At 37.2% G+C, this 21,007-nt stretch overlaps 1 protein-coding gene across 2 annotated transcripts in view; it reads left to right on the forward strand.

Annotated features, from left to right (window-relative positions):
• The window catches only part of LOC135142769 (fibrillin-2-like), a 58,455-nt gene that overhangs the window by 26,242 nt on the left and 11,206 nt on the right, over positions 1 to 21,007 (forward strand). Inside the window, exons 3-22 of one of the 2 annotated variants that reach the window (XM_064074512.1) lie at positions 14,974 to 15,056; positions 15,112 to 15,219; positions 15,281 to 15,382; positions 15,435 to 15,530; positions 15,618 to 15,812; positions 15,861 to 16,514; positions 16,570 to 16,812; positions 16,862 to 17,011; positions 17,066 to 17,655; positions 17,756 to 17,981; positions 18,036 to 18,338; positions 18,386 to 18,727; positions 18,778 to 18,906; positions 18,957 to 19,284; positions 19,332 to 19,498; positions 19,545 to 19,738; positions 19,787 to 20,099; positions 20,150 to 20,398; positions 20,448 to 20,650; positions 20,705 to 20,957. In XM_064074512.1, the coding sequence (XP_063930582.1) occupies positions 14,974 to 15,056; positions 15,112 to 15,219; positions 15,281 to 15,382; positions 15,435 to 15,530; positions 15,618 to 15,812; positions 15,861 to 16,514; positions 16,570 to 16,812; positions 16,862 to 17,011; positions 17,066 to 17,655; positions 17,756 to 17,981; positions 18,036 to 18,338; positions 18,386 to 18,727; positions 18,778 to 18,906; positions 18,957 to 19,284; positions 19,332 to 19,498; positions 19,545 to 19,738; positions 19,787 to 20,099; positions 20,150 to 20,398; positions 20,448 to 20,650; positions 20,705 to 20,957 (4,928 nt within the window). Of the gene's footprint in view, positions 1 to 14,973; positions 15,057 to 15,111; positions 15,220 to 15,280; positions 15,383 to 15,434; positions 15,531 to 15,617; positions 15,813 to 15,860; positions 16,515 to 16,569; positions 16,813 to 16,861; positions 17,012 to 17,065; positions 17,656 to 17,755; positions 17,982 to 18,035; positions 18,339 to 18,385; positions 18,728 to 18,777; positions 18,907 to 18,956; positions 19,285 to 19,331; positions 19,499 to 19,544; positions 19,739 to 19,786; positions 20,100 to 20,149; positions 20,399 to 20,447; positions 20,651 to 20,704; positions 20,958 to 21,007 lie in introns of those variants that run through there. The other variant, XM_064074513.1, reaches the window with a different exon arrangement.

Consider the following 21,007-nt stretch of genomic DNA (forward strand, 5'->3'; position numbering starts at 1 on the left):
GCAAAAATTGACTAATTTAAAACATGTTTTAAGTTTTTTGTGAAAAAACTACTTATATTAAGAAAAAAATATGTACAAAATATATGCCCCGCCCACCCACCCTATTTCAGTTGTGATGAATTTTTCATTCGTTGTCACGCAGAGGGGCGTAGCATACTTGCACAATCCAGATTTCCCTGCAAAAATTTACCATTTTAAACATGTTTTAAGTATCTTGTAGTGAAAAAAAAAACTACTTATATTAAAAAAAAAAACACAAAATATATATCTATCGAAAGCGCAATAAAAAATATACGCAAAGACAGCCATAACTTTTTATCTTTGACACAATTTTTATCTGGTGAGATTACTGTCAATTTGAAATTTTGAGTTGAAAATGCGACGATCAAACAGAAATTTCCACAAATTCATGGCTGCCTTTGATAGTATTTTATCTTATTGCGAAAAAACTACTTATATTAAGAAAAAACTATATACAAAATATATGCCCCGCCCACCCACCCTATCTCAATTGTGATGAATTTTTCATTCGTTGTCACGCAGAGGGGCGTAGCATAATTGCAAAATCCAGGTTTCCCTGCAAAAAATAATCATTTTAAACATGTTTTAAGTATCTTATAGTGAAAAAAAAACTATTTATATTAAAAAAAAAACAAAATATATATATTTATCGAAAGCGCAATAAAAAACATGCGCAAACACAGCCATAACTTTTTGTCTTTGACAGAATTTTTACCTGGTGAGATTACCGTCAATTTGAAATTTTGAGTTGAAAATGCGACGATCAAACAAAAATTTCCACAAATTCATGGCTGTCTTTGATCGTATTTTTACCTTATTGTGAAAAAACTACTTCTATTAAGAAAAAAAAATACAAAATATATGCCCCGCCCACCCACCCTATCGTAATCGTGATGAATTTTTCATTCGTTGTCACACAGAGGGGTGTAGCATAATTGCAAAATCCAGATTTTGCTTCAAAAATTTACCATTTTAAACATGTTTTAAGTTTCTTATAGTGAAAACAAAACAAAATATATACGAAGCAATCGAAAGAGCAATAAAAAACAGGGTCAAAGACAGCCATAAATTTTTGTCTTTGACAGAATTTTTATCTGGTGAAATTACCGTCAATTTGAAATTTTGAGTTGAAAATCAGATCAATCAAAAATTTTCACAAATTTATGACTGTCTTTGATCGTATTTTTATCTTATTCTGAAAAAACCACTTATATAAAGAAAAAAAAAAATACAAAATATATGCCCCGCCCACCCACCCAATCTCAATTGTGATGAATTTTTCATTCGTTGTCACACCGAGGAACGTAACATAATTGCAAAATCCAGATTTCCATGCAAAAATTTACCATTTTAAACATGTTTTAAGGTTCTTGTAGTGAAAAAAAATACTTACACAAAAACAAAATATATACACATCTATCGAAAGAGCGGTAAAAACACGCACAAAGACAGCCATAAATTTTTGTTTTTGGCAGAATTTTTATCTGGTCAATTTGAAATTTTGAGTTGAAAATGCAACGATCAAACACAAATTTTCACAAATTCGTGGCTGTCCTTGATCGTATTTTTATTGTTCTCTCTGCAGTTACTTCGTCTCAAAATGTCAAAATTTTTGAAAGTGAGTTTGACAATTTTTGTAATTTTTGATAATGTATAGAACTATTTAAATTTGAAAATTAAATTTTGCCTATACTATTAATTTTATATTAAATCATTGAAATTCGAAATTATTACACTAAGACACCTCAATGAATTCAGAAGAATCTCTAAAACAATATATAGAGTGACTTAAAAAAAAAGAAAGTCGTAAATCAAAACAAATGAAACTTAAAAATACTGTTTAAAACGATTTATTTTGACATAGAGACAATGCTGGAACTAAACTTTTTGTTTCGAACACCCGGTATATACAGGGTGAATCATTAAATGCGCGTTCCTGGACATCTCATTAATTATTAAAAATAAAAAAAAAAGAATCTAAGACCAAAGCTTTACGGTTTTTGAAGATTATGTTCGAAAATTATTTTTAATTAACAAAGTGTTTTGTTTTAAGGTTCTAACACGCTACCTACTTTTGTTAAATGGAACATAATATTTATGTTTCCACATTTTATTTGATCTTTTCCACGTTATTAAATTTTCTTGAAATTTTTTGGATTCACAAAAAAATGGCAATAGGGTGTTTATAAAAAAATTGAAACTTTTACAGTTTTCAAACGGAACACCTGTATTTTATTACAGTGTCTTACTCTATTTTTTGTCTCCATTCTTTAAATATGTCGATGTGTCCCTTGAAAAAATAAAAAATCGCAGTAACTATCAAACTTAAAAATAGAAAATACTCAGCAAAAAAAAGAATAAAAAAAATAGAATAAGATATGGTGTAAAAATATAGGGTGTTCTATTTGAAAAAACTGACATATCGACATTTGAAAATTCTAATAAATAAATATGTTTACAAACACTCTGTATATGAAAATTTAATCTCATTTATACCACAACCATAATGTACCTTTCTGTATCTCTCCACAAAATATTATAAAGCAGATTTTAAAAATAACCCCACTGTGATTTTTTGTAAACCCTTCCATTGCTAAAAAATTCAAAGAAAATTGGAATGATTTGGCAACGTGGCATCATAATTTGAAAAATAAACTATGATCGTAAAACGTATCAAAATATGTAAAAATATATAGCGTGTTTTATAACTGAATTGTGTGTTACACCTTAAAAACAGAACACTCTGTATAGTTAAAAATTAACTTTTTTCTTGTAGATTTTTTTAAATTTATTGGCGTTTCATAGTACATTTTGTTAATAAGTTGTGATAAAAGTTAATTTAATTTTTGTTTTAAAATGGTTATCATGAATTTTTTTTACATAATTATTTGGGTATGTGCGAAATGAGAAAACCAGTGTGCGAAATGAGAAACCGGGTGTGCGAAATGAGAAGTCGGGTGTGCGAAATGAGACCTGAAATGTGGGAAATGGGGATATATATTCTTTTCTCCGTGATTTGTATTGTTGATCTAACCTCAAATTCTTGTTAGACGCTAGCTACGCCATGTGAACTTTGAGAAGCAGGGTTTTTATTTATTCACTTTTTATATATTCCGAGAGCGCAAAAAATACGGTCAAAGCAGCCAAAAATTTTGGAAAATTTGTCTTTGGTAGAATTTTCGTTTTGTCAGATTATCGTCAATTTGCAAGTTTGAGTTGAAAATGCAGCGATTAAAAAGAAACTCAAAAATTCATGGTTGTGTTGACAATTTTATTACTTTCTCGGTAGTTATTTCATGCCAAAATTGTTGTTAGCAAGTTTGACAAATTTTGAAAATGTTGTTAACGTATTTAAATTAAAAATTAATTTTTATCTATTCGACAATAATAAAATAATTCAATGCAAAATTTTATTGTAAATATTAAATTATCAATCTTTGGAATATTAACGTGGCAGATGTCAATGAAATCAGAAAAAATCTCTACAAAAATCTCCAGAAAATATACAGTGTGGCAGTAGAAAAAAATATTGAAACCGATTCATTTTGACGTACATATAATGCTGTACGCGAAAAAATTAGACAGTAATGGGTATGGTCCGTTTTTTCGGACATACGGTATATGTTTGTCCCCAGAAAAAAATACTACCTGGTCAAAAATGTCATTAATAAAATGTCATTGTAAATCATTAGATGTTGCTTTGCCTGTAGTGGAATCGTTTTATTTTATTATACACGATGATCCAAAAAAGGTAGTGTAAACACCTCAGAATTTACGATTTATCCAAGAAACTATATAATTTTTAGTTCAATACTAAGTAACATTGATTTGGTAATTAGAAATTATAGAAATATAGAAAAATTCAGAAAAAATATAATGTAGAGAAACTCTATGCAGCCTGTGTCTAGAAAATCTGAAGTCCAAAGAGTTTAGAGAGCCTACGGAAACTAGAGCATCCAGAAAATCTAGAAAATATTGGAAATCTAGAGATCTCAGAGATTATGTGAAGTTTAAAGAACTTCAAGGAATTTTAGAGAATTTGAAGAACATACTTACTAGAAACCCGAAAAAATCTATAATGTATAAAATTAAGAAATAGTAAAAAAATCCATAAAGTCTGAACCATATACAAAATATAAGTGTCTAGAAAATGTGAAGTCTAAAGAGTTTAAAGAGCCTACGGAAACTAGAGAGGCCAGTAAATCTAGAAAATATTTTACGGAAATCTAGAATTTAGAAAACTTAGAGATTATGAGTTATTATTAAAGAGTCTAAAAAACCAAAGAGTTTGAAGATTTAAAAGCGTAGTTTGACAAATCTATAGAATCTAGAGAACCTCCAGAGTAGAGAGAATCTAGAGTCTAAAAATCCTAGAAACCCGAAAAAACCTAGAGTGTAAAGAGTTAAGAATTAGTAAAAAATCCAGAAAGTCTGAAAAATATACAGAATATAATGTAGAGAAGTTCTATGCAGCCTAAGTGTCTAGAAAATGTGAAGTCCAAAGAGTTTAAAGAGCCTACGGATACTATAGAGCCCAGTAAACCTAGAAAATATTATATGGAAATCTAGAATCTAGATAACTCAGAGGTTATGAGATATTATTAGAGAGTCTAAAATACCAAAGAATTTAGAGATTTAAAAGCGTAGTCTGACAAATCTATGGAATCTAGAGAAACTCCAGAGTAGAGAGAATCTAGAGAGCCTAAAAATCCTAGAAACCCGAAAAAGCCTAGACTGTAGAGAATTAAGAAATAGTAAAAAAATCCAGAGTCTGAAAAATATACAGAATATAATGTAGAGAAACTCTATGCAGGCTAAGTGTCTAGAAAATCTGAAGCCCAAAGAGTTTAGAGAGCCCAGAAAATCTAGAAAATATTCTATGGAAATCTATAATCTAGATATCTCTAGATAGATATTAGAGAGATTATTATTAGATATTAGATAGATATTAGAGAGTCTAAAAAACCAAAGAGTTTAGAGATTTAAAAGCGTAGTCTGACAAATCTATGGAATCTAGAGAACCTCCAGACTAGAGAGAAACTATAAAGTCTAAAAATCTTAGAAACCCGAAAAAACCTAGAGTGTAGAGAATTAAGAAATAGTAAAAAAATCCGGAAAGTTTGAAAAATATACAGAATATAATGTAGAGAAATTCTATGCAGCCTGAATGTTTAGAGAATCTGAAGTCCAAAGAGTTAGAGCGCCTACGGAGACTAGACACCCCAGAAAATGTAGAAAATATTGGAAATCTAGAGATCTCAGAGATTATGTTAAGTTTAAAGAACTTCAAGGAAGTTTAGAGAATTTGAAGAATATACAAGAGATAGAGAAATTGAAATATTCTGTATAGTAAAGAGAATTTAGGCAATTTACAGATCTTAGTGAGCCTAGAAAGTCTAGAGCTTGAAGGGAATAGAGCTTAGGGAATCTACAAAAATAAGAAACATTCCCAAATAGCGAAAATCTAGAGTACCTAGAAACGCTAGCAGGTATTATAGAGAAAACCTAGACAATCTAGGCAATATACATACTTAGTTTCGAGAAACTCTATGCAGTCTAGAGAGTTTCTTTAAATTTAAGTTACACTCGAGAAGTAAAAAATTAAAATTGTTCAAAAGTTGTTTATAAGTTTTCATGGAAAGGAGCTAACGAATTCCTTTGAAACCTTAATTTGGTTTATATAAATAAATGATGTTAAATTCCGAACGCTTTAATGGGAAAAAGAAGAAAGAAACACACAGATTCTAGCAAAATTTGAGTCATTGAAATGTTTATTTTCTTCTTACGCTTAAATTTTCATTGTCTTTGTCGAATAAAAAATGTATTTTGATCAATGCAACAATATTTTCTTTGACCGGAAACTCATGAAAACTCTAGCCTGACCTGAGCTGATCTGACCTGTCTTGAGTGTATGTTGCAGACTGCTATTTGTGTGTTTGGCTTTCAATAAAGCTTCTTCGAGTCCGGTTCTGTCCATCTTCTCCGAGAAAATTAACGAAGCCGCGTCGATTTGAATGGCTCGTGTTAAAATGCGCTTACCCCATTGTTAAGATTGCTTAGCGACGCCAACAGCCCTATAATCCTTCAATTAGCCTTATCGAAGTGAAAAGATAACAAGTATAGAAATCCACAACTCACGAATCAGTCGTTAAAAACAACTTTAACAGAGGTAATTAGTTTGTAATAAGGTAGTCCGGAATAAAGTGAATAAGTTGTTTAATTTAACCCTAGTTCTTTAATTAGGGATAATGGCCGATAATGAGTAAGAAAAGCTTTTAGGTACGAATCTAATCGCTTAAGGGACGATTTTTTGTGTACTAAAAATGAAGTTAATTAAATCAGCCCGGCTCGAATTCGATATACCTTGCCTATAACACATCAAAGATATTTATGAACACCGTAAATCAAAATTAAGTGTGTCATAAGGCGTATTTGTGTCACCATAAATTATACATAATTGCTAATTGGTTTATGTGTGACCGGATCATTTCTTGTTATCGCGCGTGTACCTTTATGGCCATCTTAAGCACTCTGTGTCGTTCGATTGTTCTTTTATCGAGAACCCCACAACGAAGAATCGGTGATAACGCCCCGAGTGAAAGAAAATTGTAAATTGTTTACCTCCTGGCTGCTGCTAAACTTTTTCTTTATCAATTTCCATCGAGTTATCCAACACCAACAAATATTGCGCAAAGTGTTTGTTTATTAATAAATTAAGAAACAATTACGTGTCACGCCATTCTTTTAGGACCTCGTTATCAGTTCAACGGCGTGAAAATACAGTTCTTGTTACCAGCTCCAACTCCTCGTTCTCGACGTGTTTATTTAACAGTTTTAACGAACTGTCATTATATACAGATACTAAAACCAACACGCCCTCTCTCTCTTCCACCTTAATCAAAACACGAACTCGCAAATTTGTCTTAACGTTATGTAATGCACCTACTTTGTTCTTTAATAAAACCACCGCAAACAACCGTAATGAAAACCATCTTCGTCCCTCCAAATCCCCCTCGAGATCTTTAAAGGACCATTATTCTACCATCACCGCTGACAATACCCGCTAACCACAAACAGCATGATCATTGAGCAAACTCGCTTGATTTGATTGATGTTGAAAATTACACGTACTGAAGCAATCGCTGTTTAAATAAATTGTTTTCGAGGAGACCGATGACGCTTTTTCAGTCTGAAACGCAAAGCCGCTTTATACAGGGCGTTCTGTCCCGACCGAGCGTTCAAATTACCACGAAAAAAAAAAGTGAAATTTTGAAATGTGTGATGGCATGACGCGCACAGATGAACCCCCTGTGCATCTTTTTACGCCCAGCCACTGAGTAAAAATTACGATCCATATCAGCTTGATATCGCGGCTTGTTCACATTTTAAAAATTAATGATTTTAATCTCACGGAAACCGCGTGAGCAGGACTGGGCACAGCAGGGGTTCTGTATGATTAATCAAATTGTTAACACCAACGAAATGTGATTTCGAGTGGAAAGGTGGTTTTTGATTGGAGAGGTGAGTCCGAGACGATTTTAGTGAATTACTCCGATGTGGAATTTTTATGAGGGTGCCCATTTGTAGTGAATTTTCGGCTGAGCAAGGCTGATTAATCTGTAATTATATAGTAGTTGGGATCTATTATATCTAAAATCTGAAAGCTTTTTTATGAGTTGATGGAAGATTAACGATTTCAAAACACTTCGACACTTGATAGCGGAGGATAAGTCCCAGGTAAACATCTGTAGCAGGCGGAGAATTTACGGCCAAAGAGGTATTAAATGGATTCGTTGGTTGTTAGGTGGATTTCAAGTGTTGTTAAAAACAACTGATTTTAACTTTCTGCTAATTTTACAAACATTTTTCAGTGTTTATAGTTTCCAATGAATGGAGCGAGATTAATCGCATATATTATCCGGAATGAAATATTTTGAGAGTTATGGTTCGTTTTGGCTTCATTGTCAGACATAAATCGATATTTACAATTACAGAAAATTTATTACTGTCAACGAGTAAAGCACGGGTTGTATATAATTATTGTAGTTAACTGATTGGGGACTTCATGAAAACCACTGTTTACTAACCATAATCGTTAATTATGGTGCCATATCATAATAAATGCTAATATACAATTTAAATGTACCTACCGATAGTTTTGCAAGCAAATTAGTTGTAAATTTTACTCTTATATTTTTTTCATTATCTAAATTGCGATTTTTTAGTAAAATAATGCATTTTGGATTTGTTTTATTAGTTTCATGTTTTACTAATTTACAGCAGGTACCACAGACCTTACATTAAGTTACAAACAAGGTAATATATTTCATTATCACAGTCGTACTAACTGAAATAATTTCTTTTTCATTATATTTTAGTATCCAAAATATAGGTACTACTTAGATTTATAGGTTGTTTTTGAATTATTTTATATTTTATATTATTTGTAAATGCAGTTTTTACAACCTTAAATACAATTTAAGCGAGCGAAGCGAGGTGTAATGTAGAAACAAAATACAGTCGGAACACAATTTTTGCACTAGAATTTTCTCAGTAAGCCAAGACTGTATTATATTATTTTTAAAAATAAAGTATAGTTGCTCTCCACGATTGCTATCAATTGTTGATATAAAGTGATGTAGTAGATTACAAAAATGCGACATCTAAAAGTAAAAGGCAAATTGTTTTTTAAATCGACTAGGATACTCCTAAAAACCAATCAAAGTAGATTTCAGTGATTTTTTTCACCGAAACTGGTAACTGTATTCTGTTACTTATATAATACAAGACAGTCGGACCCAAAAGTGTCCAGCAGTTTTTAGTATACGTTCCCTAAAAATGAAAGACAGTCTCTTTTCTAAATTGTCTTATGCTACTTCTAAAAACGAATTGAAGTAGATTTCAGCAATTTCTTCAGCGACAGACCCAGCCGTATTACATTACTTCTAAAAATATAACACAGTCGGACTCCAAAACGTGTTCAGCACACTATAGTGTGATTTACCTGAAAATAATAGATAGTCTGTTTCCTAAAATGGATCTTGCTACTTCTAAAAATCATGCTACTTTTAAAATTCAGTCATCGTAGATTTCAGTGATTTTTTTCATCGAAACTGGTACCTGTACTACGTTACTTCTAAAAATATAAAACAGTCGGACCCAAAAAGTGTTCCCAATCTTGTAGTGTGCGTTCACTGAAAATTAAAGACAGTCTTTTTGCTGAATTATACTTTTTCTAAAAACGAATCACAATTGAGTTCAATAATTTTTTTCAGCAAAAGGCCAGATGCATTATATTACTTCTAAAAATATGAGACAGACGGATCCCAGACGCTTTTACCATCCTATAGTATGTGTTCCTTGAAAATCATAGACAGTCTATTTCCTAAAATAGAACTGGCTACTTCTAAAAACCTATCATAGTAGATTCCAGTATTTTTTTCGGCGAAACTAGTAACTATATTACGTTACTTCTAAAAATATAAGACAGTCGGATCCCAAAATGTAGTTTGGATCTTTTAGTGTCTGTTCACTGAAAATCAAAAACAGTCTCTTTCCTAAACTGTATTTGCTACCTCTAAAAACGAGTCACAGTGGATTTCAGGAATTTTCTTATCGAAATAGCGAACTGTATTGTGTTTCTTCTAGAAATATAAGACAGTCGGACTCCAAAGCGCTTTTAGCATCCTATAGTATGCGTTCTCTGAGAATCGTAGACAGTCTGCTTCCTAAAATAGATCATGCTACTTCTAAAATTCAGTCATCGTAGAATTCAGTGATTTTTTCCATCGAAACTCGTAGCTGTATAACGTTACTTCTAAAAATATAAAACAGTCGCACCCAAAAAGTGTTCCCAATCTTGTAGTGTGCGTTCACTGAAAATTAAAGACAGTCTTTTTCCTAAATTATACTATTTCTAAAAACGAATCACAATAGATTTCAGTATTTTTTTTCAGCAAAAAGGCCAGATGTATTATATTACTTCTAAAAATATGAGACAGACGGATCCCAGACGCTTTTACCATCCTATAGTATGTGTTCCTTGAGAATCATAGACAGGCTATTTCCTAAAATAGAACTGGCTACTTCTAAAAACCAATCATAGTAGATTCCAATATTTTTTTCGGCGAAACTAGTAACTACATTACGTTGCTTCTAAAAATATAAGACAGTCGGATCCCAAAATGTAGTTTGGATCTTTTAGTGTCTGTTCACTGAAAATCAAAGACAGTCTCTTTCCTAAATTGTATTTGCTACTTCTAAAAACGAGTCACAGTGGATTTCAGGAATTTTCTTATCAAAATAGCCAATTGTATTGTGTTTCTTCTAGAAATATAAGAGAGTCGGACTCCAAAGCGCTTTTAGCATCCTATAGTACGCGTTCTCTGAGAATCGTAGACAGTCTGTTTCCTAAAATAGATCATGCTACTTCTAAAATTCAGTCATCGTAGATTTCAGTGATTTTTTTGATCGAAACTGGTAGCTGCATTACGTTACTTCTAAAAATATAAAACAGTCGCACCCAAAAAGTGTTCCCAATCTTGTAGTGTGCGTTCACTAAAAATTAAAGACAGTCTTTTTCCTAAATTTTACTATTTCTAAAAACGAATCACAATAGATTTCAGTATTTTTTTTCAGCAAAAAGGCCAGATGTATTATATTACTTCTAAAAATATGAGACAGACGGATCCCAGACGCTTTTACCATCCTATAGTATGTGTTCCTTGAAAATCATAGACAGTCTATTTCCTAAAATAGAACTGACTACTTCTAAAAACCAATCATAGTAGATTCCAGTAATTTTTTTCGGCGAAACTAGTAACTATATTACGTTACTTCTAAAAATATAAGACAGTCGGACCCTAAAAAGTGTTTTGGATCTTGTAGTGTGCGTTTACTGAAAATCAAAGACAGTCTCTTTCCTAAACTGTATTTGCTACCTCTAAAAACGAGTCACAGTGGATTTCAGGAATTTTCTTATCGAAATAGCCAACTGTATTGTGTTTCTTCTAGAAATATACGACAGTCGGACTCCAAAGCGCTTTTAGCATCCTATAGTATGCGTTCTCTGAGAATCGTAGACAGTCTGTTTCCTAATATAGATCATGCTACTTCTAAAATTCAGTCATCGTAGAATTCAGTGATTTTTTTCATCGAAACTGGTAGCTGTACTACGTTACTTCTAAAAATATAAAACAGTCGGACCCAAAAAGTGTTCCCAATCTTGTAGTGTGCGTTCACTCAAAATTAAAGACAGGCTTCTTCCTAAATTATACTATTTCTAAAAACGAATCACGATTGATTTCAGTAATTTTTTTCAGCAAAACGGCCAGATGTATTATATTACTTCTAAATATATGAGACAGACGGATCCCAGACGCTTTTACCATCCTATAGTATGTGTTCCTTGAAAATCATAGACAGTCTATTTCCTAAAATAGAACTGGCTACTTCTAAAAACCAATCATAGTAGATTCCAGTATTTTTTCGGCGAAACTAGTAACTATATTACGTTACTTCTAAAAATATAAGACAGTCGGATCCCAAAATGTAGTTTGGATCTTTTAGTGTCTGTTCACTGAAAATCAAAGACAGTTTCTTCCCTAAACTGTATTTGCTACTTCTGAAAACGAGTCACAGTGGATTTCAGGAATTTTCTTATCGAAATAGCCAACTGTATTGTGTTTCTTCTAGAAATATAAGACAGTCGGACTCCAAAGCGCTTATAGCATCCTACAGTATGTGTTCTCTGAGAATCGTAGACAGTCTGTTTCCTAAAATAGATCATGCTTCTTCTAAAATTCAGTCATCGTAGATTTCAGTGATTTTTTACATCGAAACTGGTAGCTGTATTACGTTACTTCTAAAAATATAAAACAGTCGGACCCAAAAAGTGTTGCCAATCTTGTAGTGTGCGTTCACTGAAAATTAAAGACAGGCTTCTTCCTAAATTATACTATTTCTAAAAACGAATCACAATTGATTTCAGTAATTTTTACAGCAAAAAGGCCAGATGTATTATATTGCTTCTAAAAATATGAGACAGACGGATCCCAGATGCTTTTACCATCCTATAGAATGTGTTTCTTGAAAATCATAAACAGTCTATTTCCTACAATAGAACTGGCTACTTCTAAAAACCAATCATAGTAGATTCCAGTATTTTTTTCGGCGAAACTAGTAACTATATTACGTTACTTCTAGAAACATAAGACAGTCGGATCCCAAAATGTAGTTTGGATCTTTTAGTGTCTGTTCACTGAAAATCAAAGACAGTTTCTTTCCTAAACTGTATTTGCGACTTCTAAAAACGAGTGACAGTGGATTTCAGGAATTTTCTTATCGAAATAGTCAACTGTATTGTGTTTCTTCTAGAAATATAAGACAGTCGGACTCCAAAGCGCTTTTAACATCTTATAGTATGCGTTCTCTGAGAATCGTAGACAGTGTGTTTCCTAAAATAGATCATGCTACTTCTAAAATTCAGTCATCGTAAATTTTAGTGATTTTTTTGATCGAAACTGGTAGCTGTATTACGTTACTTCTAAAAATATAAAACAGTCGGGCCCAAAATGCGTTACCAATCTTGTAGTGTGCGTTCAGTGAAAATTAAAGACAGGCTTCTTCCTAAATTATACTATTTCTAAAAACGAATCACAATTGATTTCAGTAATTTTTTACAGCAAAAAGGCCAGATGTATTATATTGCTTCTAAAAATATGAGACAGACGGATCCCAGATGCTTTTACCATCCTATAGTATGTGTTCCTTGAAAATCATAGACAGTCTATTTCCTAAAATAGAACAGACTACTTCTAAAAAGCAGTCATAGTAGATTCCAGTAATTTTTTTTGGCGAAACTAGTAACTATATTACGTTACTTCTAAAAATATAAGACAGTCGGACTCTAAAAAAGTGTTTTGGATCTTCTAGTGTGCGTTCACTGAAAATCAAAGACAGTTTTTTTCCTATATTATACTATTTCTAAAAACGAATCACAATTGATTTCAGTAATTTTTGTCAGCAAAAAGTCCAGATGTATTATATTACTTCTAAAGATATGAAATAGACGGATCCCAGACGCTTTTACCACCCTATAGTATGTGTTCCTTGAAAATCATCGACAGTCTATTTCCTAAAATAGAACTGGCTACTTCTAAAAACCAATCATAGTAGATTCCAGTATTTTTTTCGGCGAAACTAGTAACTATATTACATTACTTCTAAAAATATAAGACAGTCGTATACCAAAATGAAACTTGGATCTTTTAGTGTCTGTTCACTGAAAATCAAAGACAGTTTCTTTCCTAAACTGTATTTGCTACTTCTGAAAACGAGTCACAGTGGATTTCAGGAATTTTCTTATCGAAATAGCCAACTGCATTGTGTTTCTTCTAGAAATATAAGACAGTCGGACTCCAAAGCGCTTTTAGCATCTATAGTATGCGTTCTCTGAAAATCGTAGACAGTCTGTTTCCTAAAATAGATCATGCTACTTCTAAAATTCAGTCATCGTAGATTTCAGTGATTTTTTTCATCGAAACTGGTAGCTGTATTACGTTACTTCTAAAAATATAAAACAGTCGGACCCAAAAAGTGTTCCCAATTTTGTAGTGTGCGTTCACTGAAAATTAAAGACAGTCTTTTTCCTAAATTATACTATTTCTAAAAAAGAATCACAATAGATTTCAATAATTTTTTTCAGCAAAAAGGCCAGATGTATTATATTACTTCTAAATATATGAGACAGACGGGTCCCAGACGCTTTTACCATCCTATAGTATGTGTTCCTTGAAAATCATAGACAGTCTATTTCCTAAAATAGAACTGGCTAGTTCTAAAAACCAATCATAGTAGATTCCAGTATTTTTTCGGCGAAACTAGTAACTATATTACGTTACTTCTAAAAATATAAGACAGTCGGATCCCAAAATGTAGTTTGGATCTTTTAGTGCCTGTTCACTGAAAATCAAACACAGTTCCTTTCCTAAACTGTATTTGCTACTTCTAAAAACGAGTCACAATGGATTTCAGGAATTTTCTTATCGAAATAGCCAACTGTATTGTGTTTCTTCTAGAAATGTAAGACAGTCGAAACCCAAAACGCCTTTATCATCCTGTAGTATGCGTTTTCTGAAAATGGTAGATAGTCTGTTTCCTAAAATGGATCAAAGCTACTTCTAAAAATCAATCATAGTAGATTTCAATGTTTTTTTGGCGAAATGGCTAGCCGTATTAGGTTACTTCTAAAAATATATGACAGTCGAATCCAAAAAAAGTCTTTCCCATTTTGTAATATGCGTTCACTGAAAATCAAAGACAGTCACTTTCCTAATCTGCATTATGCTACTTCTAAAAATGAATCACAATAAGTTTCAGCAATTTTTTCAGCGAGGGGTCATTTGTATTATGGTACTTCTAAAAATATAAGACAGTCGAATCTCAAAACGTGTTAGATATCTTGTAGGATACGTTTACTGAAAATGAAAGACAGTCTTTTTCCAAAGCTGCTACTCTAAAAACGAATCACAATAGTTTTCAGTAATTTTCTTATCGAAATAACTATCTACATAATGTTACTTCTAAAAATATAAGACAGTCGAATTTCAAAACGTGTTCAGCATCTTGTAGTATCCGTTTAATGAAAATGAAAGATAGTCTTTTTCCAAAGCTAAACACGATTCACAATTTTTTCAGCGAGGGGGCAGTTGTATTATGTTACTTCTAAAAATAAATGACAGTCGGAACCCAAGCTACTTCTCTAAAACCAATCATCGTAGGTTTCAGTGATTTTCTCATAATAACTATCTGCATGATGTTACTTCTAAAAATACAAGACAATCAGACCCCAAAACTACTTTTAAAAACGAATAACAACTGATTCTTGAATCCAATTTTTATTTTATTTTTCACATTTTGTCTTCATTCATGTTCAACCCTCTTTTTTTACAGCCCCAACGTATGCAAAAGCAGATACCGCACTTTCTGCTGCCCCGGCTGGACCCGACATAACCTCCTCGGCTTGTGCATAGTCCGTAAGTAACCTTTCCACGCCTCTAAAAACCCAATATTTTAAAAACTATTTTTCAGCAATTTGTTCTAGATCTTGTGGGCCAGGAAGATGCGTTCAGCCCAACCTCTGCCTCTGCGAAAACGGCCGCCAATCCACCAGTTGCTCCCGCTCTTACCAACACGCAGGTACAATCCCCTCACACCCCCAACCCCCAACCAAAAACCAAACTCACCCTTTTTTCCACAGGAGATGGTAAATCTTGTCGAGCCATTTGCATGAACGGAGGCACCTGCACGGACGGCAAATGCGTCTGCGCACCAGGCTACAGCGGCGAATTTTGCACCGAACGTAACTATTTCCTCTATGGTAACCCAACCTCCACCTAACTTTGTTTTTTCAGCCATCTGTCTGGAAGCTTGCAAGAATGGAGGTAGATGCATCGGGCCCGACCGCTGCGCTTGCATGTACGGGTTCACGGGCAACCACTGCGAGACGGGTGCGTGCAAACATAGATGATAGTATTTGTGGTTGAAAGAAAAAACAAACCACAAAACATAAGTTTGATAAATATACATAATTTCAGATTACAGGACTGGTCCGTGTTACACTGGGGCACATAACGCTTTGTGCGTCAACCAGCTGGAAGGCGTGGTTTGCACGAAGACGCTGTGTTGCGCGACGGTAGGGAAAGCCTGGGGACACCCGTGCGAACACTGCCCCTCGCGGCTAGAGTGCGAAATCGGCTTCCTCAAGAACCAGAAAACGGGAGAATGTGTTGGTGAGTCGCGAAATCCAGAGTTAGATTTTCTTCTACTGGTTGTTCTAGATATCAACGAGTGCGAAGCTATTCCTCATTTGTGTATCGGTGGCCAGTGCGTCAACTCAATTGGGTCCTTCACGTGCGAGTGTCCTGAAGGACAAGCCAGAAACCCCAAAACCAACAAGTGCGACGACCGGAATGAGTGCGAAGACGAAACCATCTGTTTGGACGGAAGATGCGTCAACACAGACGGGTCCTACTTTTGTTTGTGCAACCCCGGGTTTATTCAAAGTCAGGATAAGAAGTTCTGCATCGATGGGCGACAAGGGTTGTGTTATACTCATCGGTCGCCTCAAGGGTACTGCCGAAACAACTTGCCGATGCGTCTTTCCAAAAAGGATTGCTGCTGTGGGGTTAACATGGGTGAAGGATGGGGCGACGATTGTTCCAGGTGTCCTAAATATGGCGAAGATGAACACAGGAGGTTGTGCGCGGGACCTACGCATCCGGGAAAGGGTCCAGATCCATTGTCACCCATTAGGAAACCAGACGGAGAGGGTCGGCCGGACAACCATACCAAAAGTCCCCCGTTGATCCCTATCAATGAGTGTATTCTGCGACCGGATATATGCGGCGAAGGGCAATGTATTGACACGTACGAAGGATATGAGTGTATTTGCAAGATGGGATATCGAAAAGGGCATAGACAAGTGTGTGAAGGCTAGTGATACTATACCTTGAGAATTTTCCCCTAATTTTGGCCTCTACCTTCTAGATATTGACGAATGCAGCGAGGGCAAGTGTCAAAACGGCCGGTGCACCAACACCCCCGGGAGCTTCACGTGCGTTTGCCCGCCAGGGTTTGACGTTTCGCCTGATGGTACCGTCTGCACAGACCACGACGAGTGTAGGGAAATCGGGATGTGTACCAACGGTATTTGCATCAACATGGATGGTAGTTTCAAGTGTCAGTGTAAAAGCGGTTTCAAACTATCCCCCACTGGATTTGCTTGCATAGGTACCAGTCGTACTCTTTCACGACCCTTCACTCATCCACTATTCACTAGATATCGACGAATGCTACGAAAACCCCCGAATATGTTTAAACGGAAGATGCAACAACATCCCGGGCTCTTACACTTGTACCTGCCTTCCAGGCTTCATCGAGTCCAGTGACCGGACTTTCTGCAGCGACTTAGACGAGTGTATAAACACAGGTACGCACTCTATTATTATAATCGTTTTGTAGTAAATCGTCATGGTACTTGAAGGAATGTGTGACCATGGAAGATGCATCAATATGGAAGGGTCGTTCCGTTGCGTCTGCGACTCTGGGTACCGTTTGGGACCAGACGGTAAACACTGCATCGATATTGACGAATGCATAACCGGCCCTTGTCAATTCGGTACTTGCTACAACACGCCCGGGAGCTTCCGGTGTGAGTGCCACCCAGGCTTCAGTCTCGGTCCCGATGGTCGCTCATGTCTGGACACCCGACGCGACTTGTGTTACCAAGAGTACCGCGACGGTCTTTGCTTCAACCCGTCGACGACCGCAGTAACCCGATCGAGTTGCTGCTGCTGTACCATCATTTCCGGCAAACCGATGGGTTGGGGTACTAATTGCCAACCCTGTCCAATGCCTGGCACTTCCGACTTTGACGCTCTTTGTCCGCACGGTCCTGGGTCCACCTTCGACGGTAACGACATCAACGAGTGCGCCCAAAACCCCAACATCTGTCAAAACGGTGCCTGCGAAAACATGATCGGTACTTACAGGTGCATTTGCAACCCTGGGTTCGAAGTAGACGAAACGGGGAAGATTTGTACCGATATTAACGAGTGTGAAGTGGAGCAATTGGTAAGTAGTGCGAAATTGGAGTAAGTGTGACGGAATGACGGTACTAACTAACTCTATATCTTTGAAGTGTACATTATGAATTCTTAGATCGGTTATGCAGGTGTGCAGTGGCGGGCAGTGTCGGAACACCCCTGGGAGTTTTCAATGCACTTGTCCCACGGGAACCCAACTGAGCCCTCACACTTTCGTGTGCGAAGACGTCGACGAGTGTAAAGAATTGGGACCCGAGGCGTGCTTCAATGGAGAGTGTGTGAATACGTTTGGGTCGTACAAGTGCGAGTGTGACTCAGGGTCCATACTGGATAACACGGGGAGGGTTTGTATAGGTACTAGTCTAGCTTTAGGGTGACGATTATCTGCATTTTGGTACTTATTCATAGACAACCGCAAAGGGTCGTGTTGGACGAAACTCAACCACGGTAGGTGCGAAAACAACCTCCCTCAACTCAGTCGACGATCTGAGTGTTGTTGTTCCATTGGGGTGGCTTGGGGCTCACCCTGTGTGCGCTGCAGCCGCCAAGAATGCGACTGTCCCAAAGGCTACGCGAAAGTAGACGGCAAAACCTGCGCTGATATTAACGAGTGTGACCTTCACCCGGATATTTGTCGAGGTGGTACCTGCGTCAACACGGATGGAAGCTTCACGTGTACTTGTCCCCCAGGACTCACCCTAGACGAGACTCGTACGTTCCCACATACTTCTTAAGTGTTGGTATAGTAGTTCTTGCAGGTTCGTTCTGTGTGGATATAAGACAAGAGCAATGTTACGTTCGCTACAAGCACGGGAAGTGCACCAACCCCATTGATGGTCTCTTCCACAAAAACTTGTGTTGTTGTACGTCTATCGGAAGAGGCTGGGGCGAGAAATGCGAACCTTGTCCCAGACCCGGTACTCCAGCTTTCCTGGAACTGTGTCCCAAGGGACAAGGGTTCATCGAGTGGAAGGACATCAACGAGTGCACGGAATTCCCCGGGATGTGTCAAAACGGAAGGTGTAAGAACACGATAGGAGGGTACAGCTGCCGGTGTAACAAAGGGTACGACTACGACGATAACCGAATCAAGTGTGTGGGTAATTAGTTGAAGTTCGGGTTTGACCAAGTGGTAATGGATGTCTTCCAGATATCGATGAGTGTAGCATCACCACCAGCAACGTCTGCGGAAACGGGGTATGCAAAAACATCCCAGGCGACTTCATCTGTGAGTGTAATGAAGGCTTCAGAACCATGGCACCGATGCAGATTTGCATGGGTACGACTTCAATCACTACCACGAACACCCTCCCATTCCCTATTTTCTAGACATCGACGAGTGCGACGAAATCCCGGGTCTTTGTAGAGGTGGCCATTGCCTCAACACCGACGGGTCATACAAATGCGAATGTCCCCCGGGTCACGAGCTAGCCCCCGACAAGAAATCCTGCAAAGACATAGACGAGTGTTCCAGGACCAGCGGCATCTGCTCGAATGGCGTCTGCGAAAACATGATGGGAACGTACCAGTGTGTCTGCAACGAAGGGTACCGCCAAACTGGGTTAAAGTCGCACTGCGAGGACATCGACGAGTGTGACGACGAACCATGCGACGACATTTGTATCAACACACCTGGAAGCTACTCATGTTCATGCGGGTACGACTTACCTTTAAACAAACACCAATTTAGACACTTGTTTCTAGATCAGGGTACTCCCTCATGCTTGACGGCAAAACTTGTATGGACGTCGACGAGTGTAAAGAAAACCCGAGGATTTGCAACGGCGGCAAGTGTACGAATACCATCGGAAGCTACATTTGTCACTGTACCGCTGGTTTGCTTCCTGGAACGGGTGGAACCTCGTGCTTAGGTAACGTCGTACCAAGTTTAGCGGGTACTACTTCGTGTGGTTGCAGACATCGACGAGTGCAAGCAGAACCCGAACATTTGCGGCAACGGGGAGTGTGTTAACACTCTTGGGTCCTTCCAGTGTCGGTGCGAGGACGGGTATTCAGTGAAACCCGAAGGGGGACCGTCGTGTAGTGACGACGACGAGTGCTACTTGGGTTCGTTCAACTGCCACATCAACGCGGATTGCATCAACAACCCGGTACCCACCCACCCACCCAGTACCATTTCATACTAATTTGAATTTCAGGGGTCGTACCAGTGTAGGTGCCAAGACGGCTTCACCGGTAATGGTATTAGTTGCAGGGACATCAACGAATGTCTCACTAACAATGGTGGTTGCGACCAAAACGCCCAGTGTATCAACACTGACGGTTCCTTCAGGTGCGAGTGCGACTCTGGGTTCAAAGGGGACGGCTACAGCTGTGTCGACATCGACGAGTGTTTGAACGACCCAAGTCTTTGCGAAAACGGGCAATGCTTGAACTACCCTGGTTCGTTTAGGTGTGAATGTGAAATGGGGTTTATGCACCCAGACGAACGAAACGACCAATCCTGTGTTGGTAAGGTGTGACCACGTATGCTTTCCGTAGTGTTAAATCACCGGTTTTAGATATCAATGAGTGCAGCATGTTTAACAATTTGTGTGTTTTTGGGAAGTGTGAAAACACGTTTGGGATGTTTAGGTGTGATTGTCACGATGGGTACAAGTTGGATGGGTCTGGGGGTAACTGCACGGATATTGACGAGTGCGAGAGCCCCCAGAGTTGTCTTTATGGAAAGTGTACCAATGTGGAGGGAGGGTTTAGGTGTATTTGTCCACCCAACTATGAACTGGTAGCTGAAGGGAATGCCTGCATTGGTTAGTATTTCGTGTGACCGAAAGGCAACCCTAGTTACAATATTTTTAGATCGGCGAACCTCCCGGTGCTACCTTCATCTTGACCAAGGTAGATGTGAATCCCCTACCGCTGATTACGTCACGAAGGCCGCTTGTTGTTGTTCGGTGGGTAGGGCCTGGGGTCCTCATTGCGAGCACTGTCCGTCGCTTGATAGTCTCGAGTACCAGGAGTTGTGTCCGGGTGGGATGGGCTACAAACCCAACGATCTCACAGTATGAACCCATTTCCCTTCTCTTTAAGTCTTTAATCGACAAGTACCCTTCCAGGTGGTTCTAGAAGACATCAACGAATGCGAAGAACACGAAAACATTTGTAAAAATGGCCACTGCACTAACACCTTTGGTAGTTTCATGTGTTCGTGCAATGAAGGTTTCCGTCTGGACGAAACCGGCTTCATGTGTTTAGATATCGATGAGTGTTTGGAAAATCCCGGGATTTGTAACGTGGGTGAATGCATTAACGAGCCCGGGAAGTACTATTGTCAATGTCCTGAAGGGTACATGCCTCTACCTGGACGAAGTAAGTCTATTTTAATTTAAATTGGGACACCACAAGCTTGATTATTTCGT

Source organism: Zophobas morio, unplaced genomic scaffold (assembly GCF_036711695.1).
Source record: "Zophobas morio isolate AGI-343-1 ecotype UQ-CSIRO unplaced genomic scaffold, CSIRO_AGI_Zmor_V1 ptg000054l, whole genome shotgun sequence".
NCBI lineage: Eukaryota > Metazoa > Arthropoda > Insecta > Coleoptera > Tenebrionidae > Zophobas > Zophobas morio.